This window comes from Athene noctua, chromosome 25 (assembly GCF_965140245.1).
Source record: "Athene noctua chromosome 25, bAthNoc1.hap1.1, whole genome shotgun sequence".
Lineage (NCBI taxonomy): Eukaryota > Metazoa > Chordata > Aves > Strigiformes > Strigidae > Athene > Athene noctua.
In genome coordinates this window covers 8,420,671-8,446,701 of record NC_134061.1, presented here as the reverse complement: position 1 = coordinate 8,446,701, position 26,031 = coordinate 8,420,671, and the positions used below count along the sequence as shown (strand labels likewise).

At 49.6% G+C, this 26,031-nt stretch overlaps 1 protein-coding gene across 9 annotated transcripts in view; it reads left to right on the top strand.

Annotated features, from left to right (window-relative positions):
- LOC141970476 (hydrocephalus-inducing protein homolog) overlaps positions 1-26,031 on the top strand; it is a 150,349-nt gene that overhangs the window by 6,159 nt on the left and 118,159 nt on the right. For all 9 annotated transcript variants that reach the window (XR_012635192.1, XR_012635193.1, XR_012635194.1 and 6 more), the window contains exons 6-11: positions 2,782-2,913; positions 4,049-4,174; positions 5,838-5,957; positions 10,440-10,574; positions 18,560-18,759; positions 20,880-21,004. Coding sequence is in view for 6 of the 9 variants with exons in the window: in XM_074927120.1 (XP_074783221.1) it covers positions 2,782-2,913; positions 4,049-4,174; positions 5,838-5,957; positions 10,440-10,574; positions 18,560-18,759; positions 20,880-21,004 (838 nt within the window). In the remaining 3 variants the exon portion in view is untranslated. The remainder of the gene's footprint in view (positions 1-2,781; positions 2,914-4,048; positions 4,175-5,837; positions 5,958-10,439; positions 10,575-18,559; positions 18,760-20,879; positions 21,005-26,031) is intronic.

Genomic DNA, 26,031 nt, shown 5'->3' with positions numbered 1-26,031 from the left:
GTGTCTGTGCCAGCACTGCCCTCCTCTCCCTGGGGCCTCACTGCAGCCCTTGTCTTTGCCTTTGCTGCAGCTCCGTGTCCTCCGCAAGACATCAGCGGTGCCCCGTTACTCTGTGGGTTTGATCTGGTGAGTGCAGCACTGATGCCAGCACAGATGTTTCAGATGTGCCTGTGTCACCCCCCAGGTGTCCAGAAGCTGGGCAGTGCCTGTGCTGGGGCTTTGTCTCGGAGCCTGCAGCAGGGCTGTTGGGGGATGCAGGCTGATGGTGCCCGGTGTCCTTCTGGCACTGCAGCAAGAGAGGTTAATAATGCCACACGCCTGCTGCTGCCCTTGGCTGCATGCTCGCGTGTTTCTGCAGGAGGATGAGAGCTGTGTCAGCAGCATTGCCCAGGGGATGGGGGAAGGATTTTCAGCCCTGTAGAGCGGCTCCCTGCATGAACCATCAGTTCCCTGTGCCTCTGGAGAGAGCAGGGCCAGCAGCCTGCTTCAGTCAGACCCGGCTAGGATGGAGGAGGGTGGCTTGTCTGAAGGGCTGAGGTGGCTGGCTTGCTTCTGTGCTGGGCTGTGTGCCAGTGTGATCCCCTCTCCACGCCCTGGGCTGCCCCACATGTGTCCTCTCGGAGTCAGAAAGGCAGGCAGGCAGCTGAGAGCCAAGTGTGAGCTGGGAATGATGGCTCCAAGCTGAGCTTACTGGTGACAGCTGGATATTGTGAAGGAAAGCAGAGGAGCAGAGAGAGTGTTGTCAAGGGAAGAGGGCCTTGTTGGTCCCTTAGGGAGCAGAGGTGGGTATGTCCAAGCCCAGGAATGGGGAGGGGGCAGCGATATAAACTCCATGGTCCCGAGCATCCATGGTGCTGTGAATTTCAGCTCCTGGGCTCTCTTTTTGAAAGCACGGGCCTCCCCTGGGGGCGATGGCTGACACTCATTTTGTGGCTGGCTTGCCAGTCTTCTCGGAACCGATAAGCCCGGACAGTGGGAAGGAGCCTGGAAGAGACTTGGTCCTCCTGCACTTCCCTGTCTCAGCTGCACCCGTGTACCTGGGCAGGGAGCTCTCTGAGAGGGGGGATCTGTCTGAGGACTTTTCCATCTCCGGGCACGGTGAGGCCCAGGAGAGGATCAGAGAGCGGAACGGGGCCGGCGAGGGACTGTCTGTAGCCGCTGCCCTGAGCCGGGGTGCCGCACCGGGGGCTGCGGCTGTGCTGGAGCCGGGCGCTGTGCTGGAGGCGGTCTCAGGGCCTGCTGGCTGTGCTCACTGGGGGCTTTGGGCGCTGGGCATCCCTGTGCCCTCTGCCCCCGTGTCCCGGAACTGCCCCCCCCGCGTCCCCGCCGTTGCCATGGCGGTGTTGGGGCCGGCCCGGACGCCCAGTTGCGCTGGCAGCAGGGACGGCAGCCCGTCTGGCAGCGGGGATCCTCCCGTGAGTGTGTCCCCACGGCCCCGCGGAGTGGGAGAGGTGGGGGGTGGTGTCCTCATCCCCTCCCCGGCCGAAAGCCGGAGGGCGGCTCTGGGTGTCAGTGCTGCCGGGCTGCACCGCCGCGGGCGGGGGGGCTTGGGAGCGGGGGAGCTCGGGGGGGGAGGGCTGTGACAGCCCCTGCCCCACGCTGCGGGGCTGGGGGTATCCCTTGTGCGCAAGGGGGGTGCCCGGGGCAGGGGCCCTCGGTCCTGCCCAACCTCTGCTGGCCGCGGGCTGCGCTCGCCCTCCTGCGGGATCTGTGTCCCTGCACGGAAGCTGCTTTTCCCGGGAGGATGCGAGGGGGGAGGTTACTCCTAGAGCACAGGGCCGGGGGGCTCTTGTGCTGGGCGAGAGGCACCTGGAGGCTGCAGCGCTTTCCGTGTCGGCGGCTGGGAGCTGGAGCTCCTTCTCCCCCCCAGCTGAGCCGGGCAGGGAGCCAGCTTTGCTCCCGGAGAGAGAAAGTGCCGGCCTGTCTCCCTTTGTTCCCCGGGGCTGTGGCTGTGAGTGCACCCGGGCTGTGGGTGAAACGTGGAGGGGACAGGGGCTGCCTGCCTCACGCTACTGGCCTTGCCCGCCTTGGTCTGCACAGGGCCTTTGGGCTGTTTTGGCCTGAAATCTGTTTTGCATGGTGTGTACGTGAGGGCTTAGCTTAGTCTAGAAAATGCTGTGGAGGCTGAGGATGAAAAATGCAGCAGGTGGCCTAGCTGGAAGGGACTGAAAAGCCAACTCCCCCTCCCTGTCCTTTCCCTGCATTTGAAATCCGTAGGTGATTTTCTGAGCAGCAGTTCCTGCGTACATCCAGGGAAAGGAGTGATGGGCTTGGCAGTGCTGGGTCTACAGCTGCGCTCGATCTTAAAGGTCTTTTCCAACCTAAATGATTATTTGAAGTGTTGTCCAGATGCCAGAAAAAGAGTAAATAAAAAGGGAGATGCAAAGACATTAAGCCAGGATGGCAGAGATTAGATGCTGGGAAGGGGAAAATATACTGTAAAGACTTAAGGCAGGAGCCACAGCAGTAAATGATAGTATGTGGAGCTGGGGAATCTACATTGGTCCCTGTCAGCTGACAGATGAAGTTTATTAAAAGACATAGTTGTGGCTCCTGGGACTGCACCCACAGCAAAAAGCTTTTTTGGCAAATGTTTTTATGGAGTTTTACTTCTATGAATCTTAACTCTACCACTTAAATATGTTCTAGTCATGAAACAGGGTGGGGAGGTCTTATGTTCTCCTCTTAGGAAGGATGCCACAGCCTGGAGACACAGGTGTGTCCTTTGAGTCTGCCGTGAATGGAATTCTGGATTTTCAGTCTCCCTGTTACTCCTTCCAGGTTTGCCTAGTCATGGCCACTGGCAAGTTTCATCGGTCCATGGGGTCCTCCAAAATGGCTGATGGACTCCAGAGAAAGGTGGCAGTACGCTGTTATCCGAAGCTGGTCAGAGAGGCAGAGTGGCGTGTGCCTGTAAGTACCTGCTGGGGGCCGGGTAGGAGCTGGGCTAAGGCTCCTGAGGGAAGCTGCCCCTGCCCCTCTGCCTTCCCCTCCCGTTGTCAGGGCGCTGTGGAGCCAGGCACCACTCCCCACCTCTTTGCTGCCGTGCTTCTGTTGGAGGGGGCTGTCATGGTGCGGGGGGGTGGGCTGTGTTGCTTCAGGGAAAGTCCAGGGTCTTGCCTGAAGGTGCCAGTGGAGCCGAGATAAAGGAATGTACTGGGCATTGCACGGGAACAGCTGAAACACCAACACGTGCTTCCTTCCCTCCTCTTTGCTGTGTGGGCAGTAACATCTCCTGTCACAGGGCCATACCTGCCAGTGCTGCCCTGGCCACACCGCTGGGCTGCTGGGCATGTGGTGGGCTGCTCAAACCGCCTGGAGTCTTGACAGGACACGGCTGTCCCGGATAGAATAGCTTCCGGAAGAGTTGTTTCACGGTATCTCGTGTCCTGTGTGGAGCACAGATGCAGCCCTGCCAACAGCAGTGGATTCAGGGCGATTCCTCCTTGCCACCCACAACTGTCCTTTGCTGGCTGGAGCTCCCTTCACTGGAGGTGACCCAGTGCTGAGGCTCTGTCAAGGAGACATCTCTGTATCCTCCTGTGGAGGGGTCTGTGAAGCCAGAACAGAGGGAAAATAAATGCTAATGGAAAAGAAATAACAAAAACTTGGACCCATTCCTCTCCACCTCCGTCTTGGCACAACACTGCTCGTCTGCTTTCCTCTGACTCACCCAGCAGTGCCATCTCCACCTGCGAGTTGGTGTGAGCACTGTGCAAGGGTGGCGTTAGGGGATTTCTGATAAATCCTCCCCGCTCTCTTCAAAGGTCTCTGGCTCAATCCAGCAAAACTCAAGAGGGAACAAATACCCGAAGAGCAGAAATCCCCAAACATGTCACATCACCTCATGAAGGACAGAGCCACTTGCTTAGTGTGTGTATTCTGCTCTATATCGTTAATGTATTGATGTTAAATATTTCAGCAGGTAATTTGTGGAACTTTCAGGATTATCTAGTGGCTGTGATCACAAATCATTCATCAGTGGCACTTGAAAAACCTTTCTGCAGAAAGGCATTTCTGTAGCTCTTGCTGGTGTTTTGCATTTCAGCTGACTCCCTCTGCCTTCCTGAAGGAGATGTCTCTTACCACCCAGCAGAGGCTGGCCAGCACCCGGGAGATGAGGCTGCCCCGGATTACCCAGCTTCTAGACATGGGTGAAGCCTCCCATCACAAGGTAACCTTTTCCTGCCCTTTTCCGTGCTGTTTGATGTGACATTTGAAGAGGGTGTGTGTTTGTGACAGGCGTACCTCTGGCTCATCTGAATGAGGCACCTCAGTGCCCAGGGCCTGTTGTCTTTTCAAACTGCTGGTAGTGGTGGAGTTCCTTCTGCTGGGGAAAGGTAGAAAGTTTTTCCCTGGTGACATGTTGGAAGTCCTGATCTGCACTAAGTATAAATAACCTCTGCTGACATTGGTGGGTTTTGCTGGAGTTTAGCTACCACTGTCAAAGCACAATACTGGGGGAAGGCTGGGGCAGGCCGCAAGGGCCCGAGCTTGCCATTTGCCATCCTGCTAGTGAAATAGCCACCTCGTGCTTTGGTGTAGTCACTGTCAAATGTTTGGAGTCATGGGACTCCCTCAGCGGTGGCAGCACTGGCCTTTGAAGGCTGAGGGCCTATAGTAATTACTCAAGATTTAACAAAACCAAGTGCATTAATGTTTTGGGTTGGAACAATGTGTGAGACCTTTACAGGGTGTTAGATTTTGCAGGCTGCCAGATATACAGGGGAATTGCCCTGGGCAGAGGGGAGTGGAAGTGCTTTCTCTGGATCAGTGGTTACTTAGATGTATGTTTAAGCTGCTTTTCTCACAGGACTGCTCACTATAGCACACAGTCCAAATGGGTGGATCGCTGAGGTAGAAATGAATGGAAAACTGCCAGCAAGAAACCTGTAACCGATTGGTTAAGGGTTGCCCCAGGCAGCACAGGAGGTTAGGAACCCATCAGATGCGCACACAGAACTGGCATTGCGCTGCAAGCACGAGCTGCCATGTGAGCGTGGCTCCTGTGGGAGAAGCAGGAGGCCTGCCTGGGTCTTCTGAGTAGGAACAGTGCAGCTGGGAGAGGGGAGACAAGGCAGGGGGGGATTTTCTCATGTATTGCCTCTGCTCTGTAAACATTTGCTGTTTATGTGTATTTTCAGACATGTTTCTGCAGTGGTATTAAATGAAATGGCAATAATGGAATACAATAAAGCATCTATTTAAAGCCCATGGAAAAAGGAGATACCAAGTCCAGTCTTACTCACGTTGCCCAGTAATGCTGAGAAAAGAGCTAAACCTTATGACTATCCAGCATTCACCTCCTTTGTCTTTTTCCCAGCTACTGTGCTACTTCATTTTAGCCTTACCTCCTCTGGTAGTGGTGTCTTCTAACTGGTGTCTAGGCTCTCTAACAAAAATGATATTTAGGGATGTGTGGGACTTGGTATTTCTGTCTCAGAGTAAAGATCATCCCAAAATTGTTTCCCATGGAGTCTCATGTAAATTCTTGGGTTTCGCTTGCTCCATGAGTGCTGGTGGCTCTTCAGGAAGGGCTCTGGAGCTGTGTGACCACGTCAGCACAGGGCTCTGCTGGCAGTAAGCGCTGCCTTGCATTCTGGAGAAGGAAACCTGGAGGAACACCTACCAAAAGAGCTTCTTAGCTTGAGCCTGCTCAGTGTGGTCCAGAAACTTTTTATCAGCTCCGAACACAGGTGGGGGGCTGTTTCCCTAGCGTGAGCTGCACAGACGTACTCACCAAGAGACCGTACTCCACTGGAGATCGGTGTAGGATTCTTTCATGAATCTTTCTCCCAGCAGCTGACCCTCCTCTCACTGCTGTCTTGCCTCTCCAGTTCTCAGCAGTTGACCTGGAACAGAGCTTGCTTCAGCCTTTTCCTTCAGAGGTGGTATTTCAGAACTACGTCCCCTTTGAGGTCTACGAAGTGCCACTGATTCTGAGGAACACTGACAAGGTAAGTGCTGGGATGTGTAGGTTTAACACTGTGCTGGAAGAGGAGAGCAGTGTAATTCCTGTGGTTTACAGCATAACAAGTTATCTGTTGCAGCACAGCACATCCAGAATAAAATGTTACTGCCTTTATTTTGCAAGAGAGTGGAAATCTTCTCGTGCTAGGGATTCTCCCCCTGATTTTGGCCATGCATTGGTGGTATCTAACGCAAAGGAGCTTTTCTAGTCAGCGTCCTTCCCCTTGAAAGCCTCGATTGATGGGGATGTTGAGGGTTGTACAGTTCTTATCTGCTCTCCTGCTTTACCTCGAGTGTGCACCGTGTGCTGGTGGCTCCCGGGTTAATCTCTGTTTCTGGCAGGGCACCTCTGCTTCTCGCAGCCTGTTCAGCTGCCTCTGTGCAGCTCACTGTCAAAGCCCAGGGCTTGAGCCTTCTCCAGTTCATGCTGGAGGAAGTTATGGTTGGTGGCATTAGCACTCCAGGAGGGTGTTTTGAGGCAGCAGGGGAAGCAGAAGCAGTGGGAGGCCTTTAGGTGCCAGTTTAGGCTCCTGCTAAGCTTAGTGCAGTTCTGCTCAGGTTTTTCTAAGCAGTGTGGCTCTCTGCTTTCTCTTTGGAGAACCACAGCACATCCAGAGTAATGTTCTTTTGAAGGTCTCCACCGTTACTTGAAAAAATTGTGATCGTTTTGAGATTTCCTAGGAAAGTTGAGAAGGGAAAAGTTGAAAATGTCAGCAGTGTTGTTGCACTGTAAAGAGGAAAATTGAGACCTTCTGAATTTCGGCAGGGGAAGTGTTTGCTTGAATAAGGCACGTGCCAAGAGCAACTGGTGGGAAAAGAGAGGAGGGAGGAAAGGAGCTGGGTGGGAAAGTGCTCTGGGAGAGAACATTGTACACGCAAGGGTTTCTCTTGACACGTAAGTGTGCTGGAAGCAGAGAAATTTCAGAAGAAGAAAGGTGTAATTAAAGATACTGTTCTGTAATGAAGATTAAGATATGCGCATGAGAGGAGGGCAGGATGGGCAGATGGAAGTGTACATGAGAGCATGTGAATGAACCCCCCTCCAAATCTACCAGTCTTGTTGGAAAACAAACAAGTGGACAAAAAAAGCTGTCAGGGCATGTTGCAGGTGGGGGAACAGCAAGAGAAGTCAAAGTATATTCCGAGATGACAGGTTTTGACAGGGACATGGTTAAAAATGGAAGACCCTTTGGCAAAGACAGTTGCAGGGTGGTCCCTCAGTTATTCCTGGAGAGTCCTGTCCCATTCCTGGCCTGGTTGAGCTTGGGAATATTGGAAAGAGCAGTGTGGGTGCCCCTGTCCAAGGGACACCCTTCAAGGGGTCCATGCTGATTCCAGGCACTCTTTGCTGTAGCTATCCTCTTTGCTGATTAGAATGTGCCTCAGTTTCTCTTTGTTCCTATGGTGCTGCTTTTTCCCATTAAGTCTTCTGGCTTCAGCTGCTCCGTTATCCAGATGGCACTTAGACATATTTGTCAGCGCCAAGTATCAGCCAACAAGCAGTCAATTTGCTCTCCTTTCCTCAAGTGGAAAACAACATCTGCATCAACATTTCTGCTATTCCCAGTAAAAAATAATAAACTTGTACAGCTGCACCTTATGATTATATGCCCTGTAAAGGGGAGGCAACATGTGAGCTGTTGATTTTTTCCAAAACGAATTAGTTTTGAAGCTAGTAAGACAGCTCTGGTGTAGAAGTAAGATCAGCTTTAAGGAAAATCCTTGGCATGTTTAAGTACACAAAGATAGAGATAATAATCCCAAGAGAGTGGTTATATTTAATTTTGTTGGCTTTTGGTGATGTCCAGCAACATTGTACTCTGTCTCAAAGTTTTCTCACCAGTTTCACAGATTCCTCCAAATCCCGCTGACCTATACGGCATGATAGCCTGAGGTTGTCTGCTCCGTAAAGATCCAGCTGACAGCAAAGTATATATTCCATATAGAGGCTCTGTAATCATTCAAGTACAGAAGTACTTTGCTCTATAGTTACTGTTCTTACCTGTATGTTGTAAAATTGCTTTTCTGTCTTGAGGCTGCTCCTCACCACCCTCAGCGCTGTTCTGGGTGGCTTTTGCTGAAGGTCTTAGCTCATCTCCCAAGGGACTTGGTGACCAAAATGTTTGTCTGCAGTGTGAAACTGGCTCCTGGAACTTGCTGTCCCAGGGCACTGCTGGGAGAAAAGGGCGTTTGGAGATGCCTTGGACTGCCTTGGCCATGGGTTACCGGGCTCGAGCGGGTGGTAAGGAATGAACCTCCATTTTTCCCAAGCCTCACGTGGGTTTGTTGTTTATCAGCAAAGCTGCCTGTCAGTCAAAATTGCCTGTTTTAGACTTTCTGTGATGAGATTTGGTGCTCAGGTCTTGATATCAGTGTGCTAGCAAACACCTATGTGCTGTCTCTGTGCTAGTGGTATCCCAGAGGGCAGAAACTTGGAGCAAGGTGCCTGCCTGGACTCCTGGGTGCGGGGAGGAGTGCCCAGAAATCTGCCTTGCCTGCACTGGCAGCTGCCTGGCTACAGGCACCAGGCAGCAAGAGCCTCCAGAGAGCCAAGAGTGGCTTTTAATAATGAAACCGCACTGTGAGTCAGTGCTGGTCATGTATCTCAAGGCAGAAAATGCCCCTTGTGGTGGTTTAGGCCCTGCCGGGACCAGAGACCCCGCTGCTGTTGTCCCTCCCCCACCCTCGAACCGGACGGGGCAGGGAGTGAGATACAAACCCCGGGGTTGGGATAGGGAAAAATTTAATACAACAGTGTAACAAATAATAAACCGAAAAACAACAATAGCAATAGCAACAAGCAGTAATAACAGTAAACAGGACAAGAGATATACAGAGTTATACCAACAGGGTAAAGCAGCCCCGTCATGGGTACTCTCAGGGACAAAAGCCACACAGAAACTGTTCCCGTGCTTGGCGCATGGACCTGACATCAGCATGGTATCAAATAACCCGGCTAGAGCCCTCTCCCTGCTGCTGGGGAAACATAACCCTATCTTAGCTGAACCAGGACACCTCTGAAGCCCATAATTGATAGGCCCAGCCTGGGTGGTTGTCTGCCTTTCCATCATTTTGGCAAGTTGACCGCTCTCATCTTCTGCATCAGCCTTTCCTTGTAGTGTATTGGGCTTCTCCGTTGCTTCTTTACAGCCCCCTTTAAATTCCCTTAGCCATATCCTTGTTTCATGTCTCTTTGTCTGCCTATGTTCCTCCTTTTGCTCTCCAGGTTTCCTTTTATTCCCAGTAAGGCATAGTGTCTGTGGTGTCCTTCTCTTGCTGGTCTGCCTGCACGAGTAGCACTGCAGTTTGACTGCCCCACTCAAACCCAGTATGTTAGAAGTGAATTTCTTCCTCCCTCCAGTATAATAGGTACTGTTTTGCCTTCAGATATTTCATCCCTCTCCAGAGGCATGACTGCTTGTGTGCGTGCAGGCAGAAGCCCACAGGTTCTTTGGGCTGGTTGATATGTGGATGACTTGATTCAGGTATTATCTCTCCGTGCCGCTGGTGTCTCACCTGCTCAGTGATTCCTTCGCAGCAGGGCATTGCCCTACTGCCTCTGGCCTGGAGCTATTCTGCCCTGGCAGAATGGATTCCATCCTGGTGTATTAGGTGCATGTACCTCTGTAAGGAACTGAAGGAATTGATGCCTTAAACATTCACTGACACAGAAAACTTTCAGGACAAGCTGTGGCCTTTGTGATGAGTCCTAAGGAATGTCACCCGAGGGACTGGGAGCGTATGGAAGGCTGCACCCCCACTCCCTTGCAGTTGTATTGACAAACTCCTTATGTGTGGGCCTCAAAGGAGGGAAACTGAGTGAAACCAAAAGTCTCCCCTCAAGCACAAACACCACCAATCACTGTCTGCACTGTGTAAGCCCGATACCGTGTGGCTCCATTGTGTCAGCCAGACGCCATGCTGGCCTTGCTAACAGCTTCATGCCGTCGCCATTGAAGAGGTGACAAGGCCTGGCGAGAGGTGAGCATTTCTGCCTCAGAAGCAGAAGTATGCTAACCAGCTGATAAGATGAACTGGAAAGGCAACAGAAACTTTGCTGTGTGTGCACCCACCGGCCAAGATGGTTGGACTTGAGACAACACTGGATCCAGGGGTGGTGACCCAGATTGCTTTGACTCTCTTTATCACCTTTCTTGTTCTTTCCTCTCTTTTTGTTCTTACAGATTTATAAGAGACCACATTGCTTATTATCTTTTTCCAAGTTTAAATTGTTTTCTACTGCAAGTAAAACACTTTAACTGGTCATTTGGTGTCGTTTCACCTTAATTTAACCTGAGGGGATCACCCTTGTGACTCTTTGGACTTCCAATCCAGGTTGTGACAACCTCAAGAGTTAAAAATGCTTTGGAAGGGTGGTTAAAGAGGGATGTCCCCAGGGCATGGCCAGGTATTTTCTCCTCATGTTTCCATGTGAGTGGCAAAATCATAGTTTCCTGTCTTCCCTGCAGGTTCCTCGGCTGGTGAAGGTTGTCTTGGAGCCGTCGCCTTACTTCAAGCTGACCAGCCCCGGTGGTGTGTGCTGTAAGGTCGCACCTGGCATGGGTTCAACTTTCCGCATCCTGTTCACCCCAGAGGAGAACAAGGTGAGGCTGGAGGTCCAGAGAGGTTGGTGCCTTCAGTGGAAGCTGAACCTGCTGGGCTGGATTCAGAACAGGGCATCTGCTGTGGGTTTTGAGGACTGTCCTGGTTCCAGTGGGGTTGCCCTGGATCTAGAACTGAGGGAAATTCTTTCCCCATGGTGAAGATTATGCTGTCATAGGCTGGAGGCTCCAATGTGTTTCAGACCATTTTTATCCTTCAGTGATGGAACATTTAATGTCATGTCTGTTGGTTTCAGAGATAAGAGAATCTGCCATCTGTGGTGGGGTGACCTCCCAAGGTGTTGGTTTCTGGTATCTGTCCACTGCTGTGTGATTATGGGTTTGCTCCACTAATGGTAGATACAGAGGTCTGTTTAGAAACGACCTGTTATTTGTAGGACCCAAAGTGAGCCTGATCAGAGTGAGGACTTCCACCCTTGGAAACTGGAGCGATACAGAGAAATGATTACTTGTTTTGAGACTTCTTTACTTATAGCAAACTGCTTAGCAACTTATTTACTTACTTATAGCAAGTTATGGTATTACTTATAGTATTTTTTAATATTGCTAAGAATCCTGCTTGCCCAGACTGTGGAATTTTACTAAGGACTACTGTGTTCATTAAAACCAAGTAGTTTGCTGTGAAAATCTACCAAGAACTGCAATGTTCAGCAAAATATCGTTTTTGTCCTTGGGGAACAGGTGTGCTCTAACTAGTTGGAGTCTTGGTAATGAGTAAAGATAGCCATGTACGGATGGTAGAAGTTCCACTGGTTCTCTTAGATAAGATAGAATGAGTAAACCGGCTGTAAAACACCCTTGTTATTCAAGAAACTGGACAAGAGAATCTGTGCATGCTCTGGGGGAAAAAACAAGGTGAGAAAGACTACAAGCCTTCCTCCCAAAGCCCCGCAAAGACAACCACCAGGAGGCAATGGGCAGGTGCAAAGAGAACATAAACTGTTGACATCAGCCTTTCTAACTAACCCAGCCTCACTCCTGCACATGTATGTTTGTGTTATGTAACCCAATGAATATGGATATCCACACTCTATTATAGTTTCTGGTAAAATGTGCTGTTGGGGTGCAAGCTTTGTGGAGAAATCCCCTTGCACCCCGGCGCCAGAGTAAGCGTACCTGCTGTAGAACTCTGTTTCGAGTTGTAGAGTCTTTTTTCCACGAATCAAGAGTCACCTTATTGCCTCGCGTGTTGGCCACGGTAGCGAGACAGTGGAACATTATGTCTGGAGTCATTGCAGTTTTTACGCACTGGTTATAGCCCACAGCCTGCTGTGGGGTCTGCTCCAGGCTGTGGTCGGGCAGTCTGCAGCTGGCCCCCTCTTGGCACTGCAGGATGCTGTGAGCTGCTGCAGCAGGGGCTGGCAGGCTGTGCTTTCCCTCCCTGCACTTCACTGAGTGTTCATGAGGGAAGATGCACGTGGAACAGTAGGAAAATGGCAGAGTGGGGTGTTGATAAGATGGTTAGTCATCTCTCTACTCAATGGTAGGGTTTTAATTATTATGGAAAATACTAGAGGAACAAATATATCCAGAGAGCTTTTCTGTTTCCCATTGGGCAGCCACTTCCCTGCCTCACCCTGGACTGGAGCAGATGGTGCTTTTCCATCCCCTCTGTTTTCAAGCCTCTCAGCTGGGCTGTCCCTGAGGACACTTGTCTGTCTGCGATGCAGCTGGGAGGCTGGGGCAGAGGGAGCGCTCTGCAGGTGGCAGGGAGCCAGCGTGGCACAGGCACACTGAGCTCTAGATGTCCCTAACTCGGCAGGAGGCTGTTGGGCTGCAGGTGGCTTTGAGACATCTGCCTGAAGGAGCACGTAGGGGAATAAATGGGCAGGTCCAAGCTGCAGGCAGACACGTTACCCAGAGCCTGCGCTGTGGCTGTGTCATCATGTGTGTTACTGTGGCTGCTCTGTCAGCTGGCACCTCTGCCACACCAAACACGCTGTGCCTTTGCTTAGAGGTTTGCACATCAGTGCTGTGGCCCTGGCACGCCTGATTGTCAGGGTCAATACTGTTATCTGGAGGCTTGTTAGTACAGAAGAATTTAATACTTGGCATGGAAGGGAGGAAGCACTGTAGGGAAACAAGGACAGACAGGCTGCGTCCTTCCACCAGCACCCTGCTACCTCTGAGCACTGTTCTTCGCATGACTTTGTTGGAGAGGCGAGGCTAGAGGACAGCTTTGAGCCAGCAGATGTTTCTGCACCCAGCCAGAGGTGCAAGATATCTTTGGGCGTACCTGCTTTTTCTCTTTCACTTGCTGCTTAGATATAGTTTAACACTTTGTCCTATCCTCAAACAGCACGGGTATAGAAAACTAAAGAGGAAATGCCCTGTGGTCCCTAGCTCCCCATGCTTGTGAAATAATCTGTTCCTTTGGAGGGACTGAGAAATTATTTAACATCATTAATATTTAGGGTTAAAATTATGTTGTCCTAGGGCAGTTCTCCAATCTCATGGAGGTAGGTTTTGCAAAGTACACCAGTGCCTTCAAAATGTGATTTATTCATATTAATTAGTGTACTTTCTGGGGGTGGCAGAGGTATATTGGTGCCCGTGAAGGGCAAGTGCTGCTCTTCGAGTTTAGAGAGGCAGCAGAGCAACACGTGAACATCGCCACAAATACAAGTGGGGTGAGAGAACCCTCAAGAACACCAGTGTCCAATACTTTGTCCCTTGTCTTGCCCTTGAACTGTCAAGTGTATGGAGCAGGGAGCTGTGCCAGCGAGAGGTCCTCTGCACAGCTGCAGTGACACTCCGGTGGTTTCTGCTGCACTGGGGGTTGTGCAGGGCATGGGGAGAGGGATGCCTGCTGCTCAGCGGGGAGCACGTGGGCATTTATACAGCAGAATCAGGATTTTGTACGAATCGAACATTTTGTCTCATACTTGATGGAGTGTGGGCCAGTGAAGCTCCAGAGTGCTGTAGCTCAGCTAGAAACGCATCAACAGCACAGTCAGGAGGTGCACGGCACCTTGAAAACCCCTCAGCAAAGAGGCTTTGGGAAATGGTTCTGTAGAGCCGCCTGTGTCGGGCTGGCAGTGGCTTGCACGCAGAACACCTGCGTGTTGGTTGTGGAAGGCTTACGAGTGCTGCCTTTGAGCAGCCTCTGCCCCTCTGCTGCTCTGTCACCTGCAGGGAGGGTGGATAACCCCGTGAGCTGGGACGCAGGTACAAACCCCTCTGCCAGGGCTGGGCACTCCTCCTGCTGTGAGTTGGTTTGAATCTGTTCTTCCCCGGGGTTAGTCTGACTTCAGCAAAGTCACTCCTGATTCAAGGGAGTAAAATTGGGGCTAAGCTGTAAACAAAAGGACGATGTGAGTTGTTAGTGGCTGAAATGCCATGTGCCATGTAGCCCTTGCTTGAAAAATGAGCAGTTTCCTATTGTCTTGCAGTCATTTGGGAATGTGCCACAGGATGGGACTGTCAGAAAGTAAATAAATAGCTGACATGTCTCTGTTTATTGGCACTTGCCTTAGAAATAAGAAATGCTAATTTTTCTGTTGGGCAACATTTCCAATTAGTTACTCCTGCTGCTTCTGACGTACACATTTCTGTTTGGGGGCTTCAGCTGCACGGTGTGGGTGTTCTCGTGCCACCCTGTGTTCGGGTGTCCTTGCATTATGGTCTGACAGTCTCTGCCTAATTCGAAATCATCGTGGAACTGACTGGCAATAGACAGGAATACATATATTTGTGTGTGTCCTTTGGCTTATTAATAGATTATCTTAGAGGAAGAAGGAAGCAAGAAGCATACAAATACATAGCACAGCTTATTCTGTTTTGTTCTCTCACTCTTTTAGCTGTGGTAATACAATATATTCAAGTTCATTCTGTAAGGTTTGCCAAATTCATTGCTGATTCTCAGTAGGGACTGAATTAATGCTCAATGATTAATATGAAATACGACAGGTCGGTAAGTTATTGCATTACTGAAATTAGAATTCAGTTGGGCGCTGTTAGATGTTTGGTAGCACACAGAAGCTATTCCGAGTATCCTTTTAAGATGACTTGCGTGGAGGAAAGGGGCAGAAAATCAAGGCAAATGGCCCTGTGCAAAATGAACCTGGAGCCAAGTGACTGATTTCAAAACCTCCTGTGAATTGGTGGCTGAGGAAGGCAGGAGAAGGGCCACCCCTTCTCATGGGAAGCTGTCTTCATCCTCCAGTCTCCCCTCTCTTTTAATGGCCCTTATTTTCCAGCCTTTATGATATCCTGGTTTCAGCAGGGAGCTTTCCCTGCGGGACTTGCCATGTTGCCTCGTGCTACAAGGATCTCTTTGCGGTTGTCTGCTGCAGGGAATTCAGTGAAGTCTTCAGGATTGGTTATGCAGCAAAACCGACCCCTGTGTTTGCTGGTGAACTGGGCAGTGAAGGTTGCTATCACTGTGACAGTAATTAACGTTAACCTGAGCTTGCAAAGAGCCTGAACTGACACCTCTGAGACACAAGCAGTTCATGCCAGTGGTGATACTTTGCAGGCCAGAGCTTGTAACTTTTTGCTTCTCGAAGGTAAGAGAAGAGGAACCATTGTACAGTGACAGGTGTTTTCCTTGAAACTGGGAGAGGAGTTGTATGAAGGATGAAGTTGTATTTTCATGAAAATCTGTAGACTGAAGCTGGTGGGTCTAAAAGCAATTTTTAAAGCATGGAAGTGATGCAGCCCCTCTCTCACCAGGCATGTTTATTTAGAAACCTGGTTTGAAACCATCTAAGGGTTTGCAGTTGCGAAGTACAATAAGGCTGTAAACTGGTTCCAGCTGTACCCGCAGACTGTAAGCAAGTGCCTAGCAGAGCTGGTAACGCAGGGCAGTGCTGCCGTGAAGAACGGCAGCCTCTATCTCCTGCCAAGGGAGGGTGATTCAGCTTGCAGAAGCTCATGAGACTGTGGGTTCTCAGCAGCCTGAACAGGCAGCTTCTGCCTGGCACCCCTCTTCCCTTGGCTTTCCCCCCATTTGGCCTGAGGCTTTGTTCAGCTTGGTGCAAGGTCCCATTCTGGTGGGTCACAGAGCGTGGCTGAAGGGTCAGGGCACTCTGAAGAGCTGAGTCCACCCTTGTGCAGGATGCAGCGTCCCAGGGCGTCCCTGGAGAGGGGGCTCGGCACACAATGTGCCTGTGCATGAATGGTGAGAGGCAACTTGCTCTCTCAAGGTCATGGTTGTCTCTGAGGCCAAATCCTTGTTGCTTTAGCCTTGCCTTCGTGTACCTGGAGAAGCCCCTTTGTAAAAGGAACAAGCTTTTCTCTTAGGATATTATTAATATCAGGAATAATTAATAAATAGATATTGTTCACAATAGAGCACAGGTAACTTAGAACGTTAGGTAATGAAAGGTTAGACATAGATTGAGTATATGTTAAACAGAACATTCTGAGTCTTTTCTCGGAAGTTTAGAAGTGAGTTATGATGAAGATTGTCCAGAAGGTAGGTAACCATGATGACTAAAGGCTGCATCAGTTAGCAGTGGTGTCCAAAGAGGAATGGGAATGGAATGATAAGAACTAGCTAAAACTATGGAATACAAAGGACTTTTGAAATTGATGATGAATTGAGAGCCGAAAGTTCCTGGAAAGTCACCAGAGACTCTTTGTATTGTATGTTATATCATATATAGAGGGTGCCTTTTGTGAGCTGTTGCCACTCACTGAGGTGATGGCCCAACTCCAAGCTGTTAATAAAGCAGCCTAGAAATACCCACAGTCAGGTGAAATCCTTAACACCCTTTCCTGGTGCAGGCAGTCCCAGTGCCCCTCCCCGGCCCCAGAGCTAGGAAGGTGGCACGTGCTTGCTTCTGGGGGGTTACATCCCGGGGAGGCATTTATTCCTTGGGCTCTTCTGTACATTGCTGTGGATCCCCTTGCTCCTTAGCAATGACAGTGACTTGAAAATGGTTTCCTGTTATTTCCTTTAAATACCTCCAACTGTTGAAGTTTCTTTTTTCTTTATCTCCCTGCTGATCTGAACTCCTTGCATCATCCTCTGTCAACCTGGCATCTAGAAGAGAGAAGTAAATATGGCATGCCAAGACTTAACAAGGCAGGCAGCTTCCAAGTAGATTTACAGTGCCTTTGTTACAGTAGTGTGGCCAAAGTAACAGCAACAACAAAAAAAGTAAATAGCATTCTTCATTTGCTAATGTGGTTTCTGAGGATCTAAACAGTCCAGGATGTGAAGTACCCAGATAGTAGGTGCTTTAAGTTCACATGGGCTGCCCGTACCTTTTATTTTAGATGGCTTAGGCTGCAGGATTGAGTACAAAATTGCTAATTCAGAAAGACTTGATGAAGATGAAACACTCTCCTGAAATGTGCAGTTCTGTAGGTCGTTTGCTGCAGCTTCCTTCCTTGTATTTTACCTTCCAAATACGAGAAGCAAAAGCCCTTCTGCAAGGTCCAATGTGAATATTTGATATGTGTAGAGAAAAAGATCCTTCTTTATTCTTTTTACATCTTGGCTGTGACAGCATCTGTTACAGCAACCTTCAGCTTCAGTTGGTGGGTAGCATTGGGTGTTAGTTGCTGGGTTAAAGCAGTAGCTCTGTGTCTGTGCCTCCTCTGGCTGCCCTAGGTCCCTTCCAGGCTTGGAGGGGGTGGGTGTGGGAGAGCAGGAAATCCCAAGCAGAGAGGAATCTGAATCTGTTCTGGTTAAGAGAGTTTGTTGTGTGCAATTCATAAATCGAATTATCTGCTGGCTGCTTCAACAATGATAAAAATATCAGATGGCTTCAAAGCACTGAGGGAAAAAGATCAGGACAGCAAATGAGTGATAAGATGCAGAGCTTTCATCGACTCATTGATAAGAGCTGCTGGAGGTAATGGCTCCTGGCCCTGCTGCAACAGTTTCACCGGTGATTTCAGTGGGGACAAGGGGATACTTGCAGCACTGCAATGCCACACTGTCCGTCTGGAGATGGATCTGCTCCTCCCTACAGTACAATGATTTTGGTGTTTGATTTGCCTTCATACTGCTAAACGCCAGACAGCTGGGGGGACTGTCTGTCTCTCTTGTGAACAAGCCAGTGCTGGGGAGTAGCACAGCTGAGTTTGCTCTGGCAGGGCTGTCCCAGTGTGTCCCACCTGCAGCTCCTGCTGCCACCTGCCTCAGGTAGGCATGCTAACAAGGCATCAACCCTGCAGCAGAGAGGAAGCAAAGCTCTTTCCCATGTCCCATGAGGCTAGGTGAGCTGGGAAGGGAAACTGTGATTAGAGACAAGAAGAACTCTTAAGTCTAGGGTAGAGCTGGAATAGGCTGCTGAGGGCAGGGGTGGAATTTTTAGTGCTTTTAAGTGCTTGTCAGACATCTTGCAAGAATCGTTTGGGTGTAGAGCTGAGCCTGTTCTGGGGTGGGGAGATAGATCAGATAGCTTTTTAAGGGTGTGTGTCTCCAGCCTTGTCCCTATAATGCTCTGGGAAGGGGTAGGAAATACACACATACCCTACACTCACCTGACATTAAAACAATTCCCCTGTCCAGCTTGTTAAATATTTCACCAAAGACGACTAAGCGTTGGTCGTGCACGTGGCAAAGTCCTTTTGAAAATGCACCCGAGCATCCCCTGCCCAGCGTCAGTGAGGTCGCTGCGTTGCTGGGATTGGAGTTAGTGCTGTGGCACCACTGGGTGCTTAGTGGAGCCTTTGATCATCTGCAGTGGTGATCAAAGTGGGTTCTCGTTACTGCTGTAATCCCTCACATAAAATTACTCTATTTTGGTGTCTCCGAATCAAAGTATCAGATAACATTGTCTGTCTGCTTCTGCCAGCTTGCTGTGAAAGCAGGTGAATCAATGGGATTGTTTTTTCTTTGCAAGTTAACAGCCCTGTTCAAGTCACGCTGCAGGAATGAAAGGTCATTAAGGTAAAAAGTACTTTGACATTACTGGGTGTTACTGTTAGAGTCGTAGAAAACAGCAGTTTTCCTTCTGCCATGGAATGGTACTGAATGCACTGTGCTGAGATTGTTTCTTTCCCTGCAGGATTATTTCTACCAGCTCACCTGCGTCACTGAAAGGGAAAAGTTTATCGTGCCAATCCGAGCTATAGGTGCCCGAGCTATCCTGGACTTCCCTGACCAGCTGGACTTCTCCGTCTGTCCAGTCAAGTACAGCTCCCAGAAAACTCTGCTGGTTCGCAACATCGGTAACCGGGAGGCTCGCTACCGCATCAGCACTGAGAGGTAAAGGAGCTCATCGTCTCTGTGCAAAACACTGTTGTGTGATAATATGGTTGGTAAACGGTAACAACAAGGAATCAGAGCATCTGAGCTGCTGTACTGCAGCCGTAGCTGGAAACAGGCAGGACACATGGGTTTTGCAGTGGATGCGTGACAGGACACGTGGCTATGTCAGGTTTCTCCTTAGCATCTCTTTTTATCTGTAGGCTGCAGACAACAGCTTAGTGACAGTGACTGAAATTCAGGGGAGTTTAACCATGGAGCTTGTATCTCTGGGTCTTGGAGAACCAGGTCCATGTGAGGGATAACGAGCTCCTGCTACAGCAGTAAGAGAGTTGTCTTGTGGGTACAGCATGGGGTGGGATGTAGGACATGCAGTGTCTGATTTGTGCTCCGTTTCTCAGTCCTGAGAACTGAGTCCTGAACTTGGTTGGACCATCTTCTGACAATTTGAAAAGATGAAGATATCTTCAGGAGTGTTATTTCCATCCATCTGAGGGCAGGAGTATGTAGACGTGGGGAAGGAGTAGGAAGGTGATGGGATGGGAAGTAGTGCTGAAGTGTTCTCTGAGATCCTCCTTAACTAGCAGCTTTTCTGTTCTGGAAAAAAAAAAAAAAAAAGGGGGGAAAACCCCCAAATCTCTCTTTCCCACACCAGGCAGTGATCCCACCCAAGCCCTGGCAGGGACCTGCAGCAGTTCTGGCATAACCATCAGTGTGAATGCAGGACCCTGTAGAACAGCCCAGTTCTGAGACTGGCGGTGCCTTGTCTTTCCTCCTCTCTCCAGAGTCTCAGGCCCAGCACACAAACATTGCAGGCCCTGTGCTTCGGTGGCAATGCTCTCACTGGTTGTAATGGGAGCAGGTCAGGCCCCTAATTGCAATGACATCTCCTTAATGGCAGAAACTCCAGCAATTTCATCAGCTGTCACTATAAGGTTCAGCTTGTGCATGGCTCAGTTGTTCTCAATATTTTTGTGTGTGTTGCATTCTCTAATAATCACGGTAAAACTCTCCAGAACATCTTTTTAAGGTGACAAATTGACTACCAGCAGAGCACTAAACCCAATAACTTGTTTTCTAAGTGGGGCTGTAGAAGAGCCATGAAGCCCAGCTGCAGAGGCATGTTTCACTGACTTGTCCCTTTGCATTAAAGCGCTGAGCTTTGTGTCTGTCAGCCAAGAGCCATTCACCTGGTGACAAATCATACTTGCTCATATTAAATCCAAAGTAAAAATCATAATTATTGCCAATGTATTGCGTAGAATTTGCCTGGTGGGCCAAGCAAACAGTTATTGAGCTTGGATTACAACCCAGAGTGTCAGATTGCAGTGGCTGTGAATACATAGAAAACCTGTTAAACTCACCTTGATGTGCTCCTGGTAATGGGACTTCCTTTAGCCAGGGGTTTAACGGTTCAGGCTGTACAGGGGATCCTCCTGCCGTGTCTTGTTTCCATGTCATTGTATCACTCTAATCTGTGTTTGCACTTATTCAGCTTTTTCTGATTGCTCCTTTTCTTAGAGCAGCTTTCATATTTATGCCGATGAAACATGCCCTTTCTTAGGCTAAACTAGGATGTTTTCAAGGTGTAAAAAAATGAATTCTGCAAATTAAACCATAATTATTCTCTGGTCTTCCAGAAAGACTTCCCTGTCTGATTACTAGGCTGCAGTCTCCCTGGGACAGGTAATTTCCCTGACATTTGCATCTCTTGAGGTGGAGTTTATAGGTGGCAGGAAAAGAGAGATTCCTGAGGAAGTCAGTGTCAGGTTGTGCAGGCAGATCGCTCTCACCCTCTCTGTGCTCCTCAGAACCCATCCTCCCGCTGTATTGACAGCAGTCGGACTCCTGAGCCTCCCTGCAGGGAAGGGGGTCCAGAGTATGGGGGAAATGAGGTCGTTTGACACCACAGGATGTTCGGAGAGCTGGATCTCATCAGAAGTGAGAGTCAGTAGTGCCATTTCTGATCCTCTGTGTTCTGGGTGGTTTTTTTTCCTACTGGCTGTGGCTTGTTTGCTTCTTGCTTGCACAAGTGAGCTGAAGTGGAGCTAACCACAAAAGGAGTATAGTTCCCGGATCACCCACAGTAGCCCTGATGTGTCTCTTTCTCTCTGTTGCAGCCCCTTCTCTGTGGATCCCTCCATCGGGACTCTTGGGGTTGGTGATGCCGTGCAAGTGACAGTGGAGTTTCACCCGCTGAAGACCGGGGATCATTCCGGTTCCCTGGTAGTTCACTATGACACAGGTAAGTGCTGGGCACTGCGTGGTGCACGCTCTCTGCATCCTTCAGAACAGAGCTCCTTCTAGGCAGAATAATGTTAAACTTGCTTTTCAAACTACTTCTAAATGTTTTTCTTTCAAAACCTCTGCACATCTCAGTGCTTAGAAGTGAGCAGATAAGGGGCAAAGGCCGAGCCTGTTCGTGTGTCCTGTGTGGCTGTGTGCTGGTCCATCCCTGCTGTCAGCACGGGTTCTTCACCCAGCACACCCCTGTGACGGTCATCTGCCATGTTTCCCGTTGTCACAGCCACCTTAATTCCCTCTCCAGGTGTACCTCCCCTGTTCTTTACCTCAGGGAAAAAGTGACAAATAGTTGGTGTTTAGGGGGTTGTTAAAGTGGATCCCCTCAAGTAGGAATGAGATTTTTGTCTTGCTGTTTTGCTGGGAGTTGCTGGGTGGAGGAAGGAGGAACCTTGATTCTCCATTGCAGTGTGAACATGCAGCAGCTGTGAAGTTTTATTCCTAGACAATGCTCTGTTTGAAGTGTAACGTGGGGAATGCATATCTCTGTCGGACTCTCTCTAAATGCCCCCTGTCTCTTACACACCTCTGTCCCTTGTACTGCTTCTCCGGTGTCTTGCCACAGACCCTTTTTTTATGTTGCCCTCTACCCATCTATATCTTCACAACATCAGGACTTGAGGGCTCTTGAGGTTTGGCAGGGAGTGCTTGCTGCCTCCTGAGATAAGTATAAAATTTATACTATCATTTCCCAGCAGTCCTGGCTGACCGGGGAGGTCCCAACTGATTGGAAATTGGCCAATGTGACACCCATCTATAAGAAGGGTCAGAAGGCTGATCCGGGAAATTACAGGCCTGTCAGCTTGACATCAGTGCCCGGGAAGCTGATGGAGCAGCTCATCCTGAGTACCATCATGCAACACGAGGGACAACCAGATGCTCAGGCCCAGTCAGCAGGATTATGAAAGGCAGGTCCTGCCTGACAAAACTGATCTTCTATGACAGAGCGACCACCTTATTGGATGAGGGAAAGGCTGTGGATGTTTTTTACCTTGACTTTAGTAAGGCCTTTGACATCGTTTCCCACAGCATTCTCCTGGCAAAACTGGCTGCTCGAGGTTTGGACAATCGCACACTTCGCTGGGTAAAAAAACTGGCTGACCAGGCCCAGAGAGTTGTAGTGAACGGAGTTAAGTCCAGCTGACGGCCAGTCACGAGTGGTGTCCCCCAGGGCTGGGTGTTGGGGCCACTCCTGTTTAACATCTTTATTGATGATCTGGACGAGGGGATCGAGTGCCCCCTCAGTCAGTTTGCAGATGACACCCAGTTGGGCAGGAGTGTTGATCTGCTCGAGGGCAGGGAGGCTGCAGAGAGACCTGGACAGGCTGGAGCCATGGGCTGAGCCCAGCTGGGGGAGTTTCACTGAGGGCAAATGCCAGGGGCTGCCCTTGGGCCACAACAACCCCCAGCAGGGCTACAGGCTTGGGGAGGAGTGGCTGGAGAGCTGCCAGTCAGAGAGGGACCTGGGGGGTGATTGAGCCAGCAGTGTGCCCAGGGGGCCAAGAAGGCCAATGGCATCCTGGCTTGTGTCAGCACTGGCGTGGCCAGCAGGGACAGGGAAGGGATCTGAGCCCTGTACTTGGCGCTGGTGAGGCCGCACCTTGATTCCTGTGTTCAGTTTTGGGCCCCTCACTACAAAAAGGACACTGAGTTACTCAAGCGTGTCCAGAGAAGGGCTACAAAGCTGGTGCAGGGTCTGGAACACATGTCCTGTGAGGAGCGGCTGAGGGAACTGGGATTGTTTAGTCTGGAGAAGAGGAGGCTGAGGGGAGACCTCATCACCCTCTACAACTCCCTGAAAGGAAGCTGCAGAGAGCTGGGTTTGAGCCTCTTTAGCCTAGTAGAAAGCGACAGGACAAGAGGGAGTGGCCTCAAGTTGCGCCAGGGAAAGTTCAGACTAGATATTAGGAAGCATTTCTTTACAGAAGGGGTTGTGAGGCGTTGGAATGGGCTGCCCAGGGAGGTGGTGGAGTCCCCATCCCTGGAGGTGTCCAAGAGTAGGGTCGATTTAGAGCTTAAGGATACGCTGTAGGTGGGAACTGTGCTAGCAGAACGGTTGGACTAGATGATCTCCGGGGTCCTTTCCAACCTAGATGATTCTGTGATTCAGTGATGAGAAGCCAAGCTCGGGCCACAGAAATGCCGTCAGCTTTGTAACTGACTTTAAGACTAAGAGGGAAAAACTAAAGAAAAGGTGCGATGTTAAAATGCTTCTGTCTGCCTTGGTTCAGGAGAGGTATCTTGTGATGCTGGTTGAGACACTTCCTCAGTTGCCTGAATGCATTTGGTGTGCATTTCCTCTTGCCTGAAAGAGAGGTTTGTTTTGTCCCTGTTGCTGAACTTCAGTCCTGGGAAGTGTGATGCCCTCACCTAGGTGCAACTGTGATACTTTAGCCCAGCAATGAGCATTTTATTGTCTTGAGTTTGTAGAAGTTCTAGAAATGCTCCTGTATCTTCCAAATGCTCTTTGTAGCCTTCTGAGTTATCACAGCTTTGTTTAATATTTTTCAGTCAATGACACATTCACAGAGAATGGTTTATGCTCACTCAGAGAAGCTCATTGGTTTGGGTAACACTTTCTTGACAGAACAACTGAAATTTCAGATAGAGAATGACAAAAGGTGCCTCATTTGTATGCATATAGGGGACCTATAGGATAAACTTCAGAGGGATAGATCTTTTTCTGGGTTAGATCAGGGCCAACTACACTAGAGGTTAGGGCTGTGGGGTTTATACCATGTGACATGAAAAGTCCAAGTGAAGAATCCAGGGCCAGGATCTTCACAGCTTGCTTTGAAAACCTGAGCCACCTTCTTACTGAAACACCTGATTCTTCCATGGTTAATCTTTGCAAAAGTGATTTTCATGGGTAGGCCACAGGGACCAAACTATGAGCTGGCTCTGGGATGGGCAACCTCCCCGGAACATGGTGCAGGTACCTGGGACATGAAGCCAGGATTCATTCCTGCTGTCAGAACGGCGTTGCGGTTATTTTTCAATAAACCACAGACTGAGAAGGGGAGCAAGGAATAATTAAGGGATTATCTCTCAAGATCTGAAGCATACAAATAAGTAAAAGGCTACTGAGATTAATTGCTGAAGTGAAACTGAAACATTTAATCAATCAGTCTTAAAAGCCGCTTGTTGCAGGCGTAGCGCAGAGCACCTGACCATGTTACTCAGCCTGGTGGGGCGAGCCCTGGCTGATTTGTCCTGCGCTGTCAGACTTCTTGTGACTCGGATACAAAAAGCAGATGGTTTGCTATTTCAGAGCCACCAACAGACCATTTCTTATGAAACGGAGGCACTAAGAGCAAAATATCAGTGTAGGGTGTTGGGAGGCGTTTTCCTTGCTTTACTGTGTGTCTGTATTGACTTGCTCACAAGTGGCAGTAGTTCTCAGTGAATCCCACTGTTGTTAGTGTGACTGACACAGGATCAGGTGCATGTTATGTGGTTTTAGTTTTTGCTGAACTTGAGTCAAATCTGTCCCTAGCATTGCTTAAGCAAACATGGAGCTCTGCCCTTTGCCCACTATTTGGTTGATTAGAATTGTGTGTCCTTTACACTGTCCTGGTCAGGAGTGCAGGTGCTGTCCCCTGGACAGGCTGTCTGTGTGGTGGTAGTTGTGTTGCTACAAACTTTACAGATGAGTGTGAAGAAAATGTCTTTACTGCTAAGAGCATAATGATTTACAATGAAAATTTGACCTTCACTGCTTTACATGTTGTGCTAGTTTGAAAACAAACTAGTGGGAGACACCAAGTCAGAATAACAATTTAATAGGGAAATAAAAAAAAAAATTAAAAGAAATTAAAAGAAAATATAAAGACAGATAACCCTGGGTTAAACTAACAGAGTCAGGATACGACCTGACACCCTGTTAATCAGGGTGGTGGTAGCAGTCTGGTGGAATGGTGGCTGCAGTCCCCCCGAAGTGGTGATCCTGTAGAAGGAAGATCTGCTCTTCCTCAGAAAAGTCCAGTGGTGGCTGAGTAGCTCCTGTCCTCTGGAAATCCAGTGGAAAAGAGAGCGTCTCTGGTATTCAGAATCTCAGATTATATCCAGGATGAAATGCTGGTTTTCTCCCTCTGGGTGGAGCATCTCACCATGGGATAAGGAGTCATGCTGCATGGCATTGATGGGCCATTAGCAGAAAGGTAGTCTGGAGGTGGGGGAGGCAAGGAAACACTGCCCCACCTGATTTCAACAGCTCATGAGGATGGTAATAGAATACACTGCAACCCAGGACACATGTCCAAACTCCTCCATTTCCCCCATGTACATGGGTCTGGGTGTGAAAAATCCCAGTTTATACTGAGATTAGGGTGACTTGGGATGTTCTGGGCTACAGTACATCCCTATTCATCACCTTAACATCAGGTTATGGTATCAGAAAGGGTTTCCGAGGCCTGTGTGCCAAGCACTCATACAGGTTTGGAAGGGGTTTGGCACTCTGCCACTAAAAATCCTGTTGGTGGCTTGGCCCTTCCCAGATGAATTTTAGACTCCCAGTGTGGATGTGGGAAAGTAAGTTTGTGAAGTCTAGTCCCAACCAAGTCAGTATTCATAAAGCGTAGATACTCTTCTATCTCTCAAGCGGTGCTCGTGAGATGCCCAAGCTGGTTGCTCTGAGTGCTGCTGCTTGTACATCAGACCCAGTGTGCTGCAGTCGTGATGTTTATTGCAACCCGACGGTGTAGCACCAGCTTGGTGTGGGAGGGTGAGCTTCGCTCAGGGGCATGTGGTTAAGGAGATGTGTGACAGCTTCCCAGAGCTGTGCCAGAGGTGCACAACAAACTCGGCAGTCCCGCAGCAGCCAGGAACAAGAACATCTGCGTCAGGCGCCCCATGCGGGTAAAGGAGGCTGCCAGAGACAGGAGGTGCTGGAGAGATGCTGGGAGCTGTGGAAGGAGGATGGCTTCTCTGCTCAGAGCTCCCTAAATCCTGACTCACATTAGACTTCTGTCT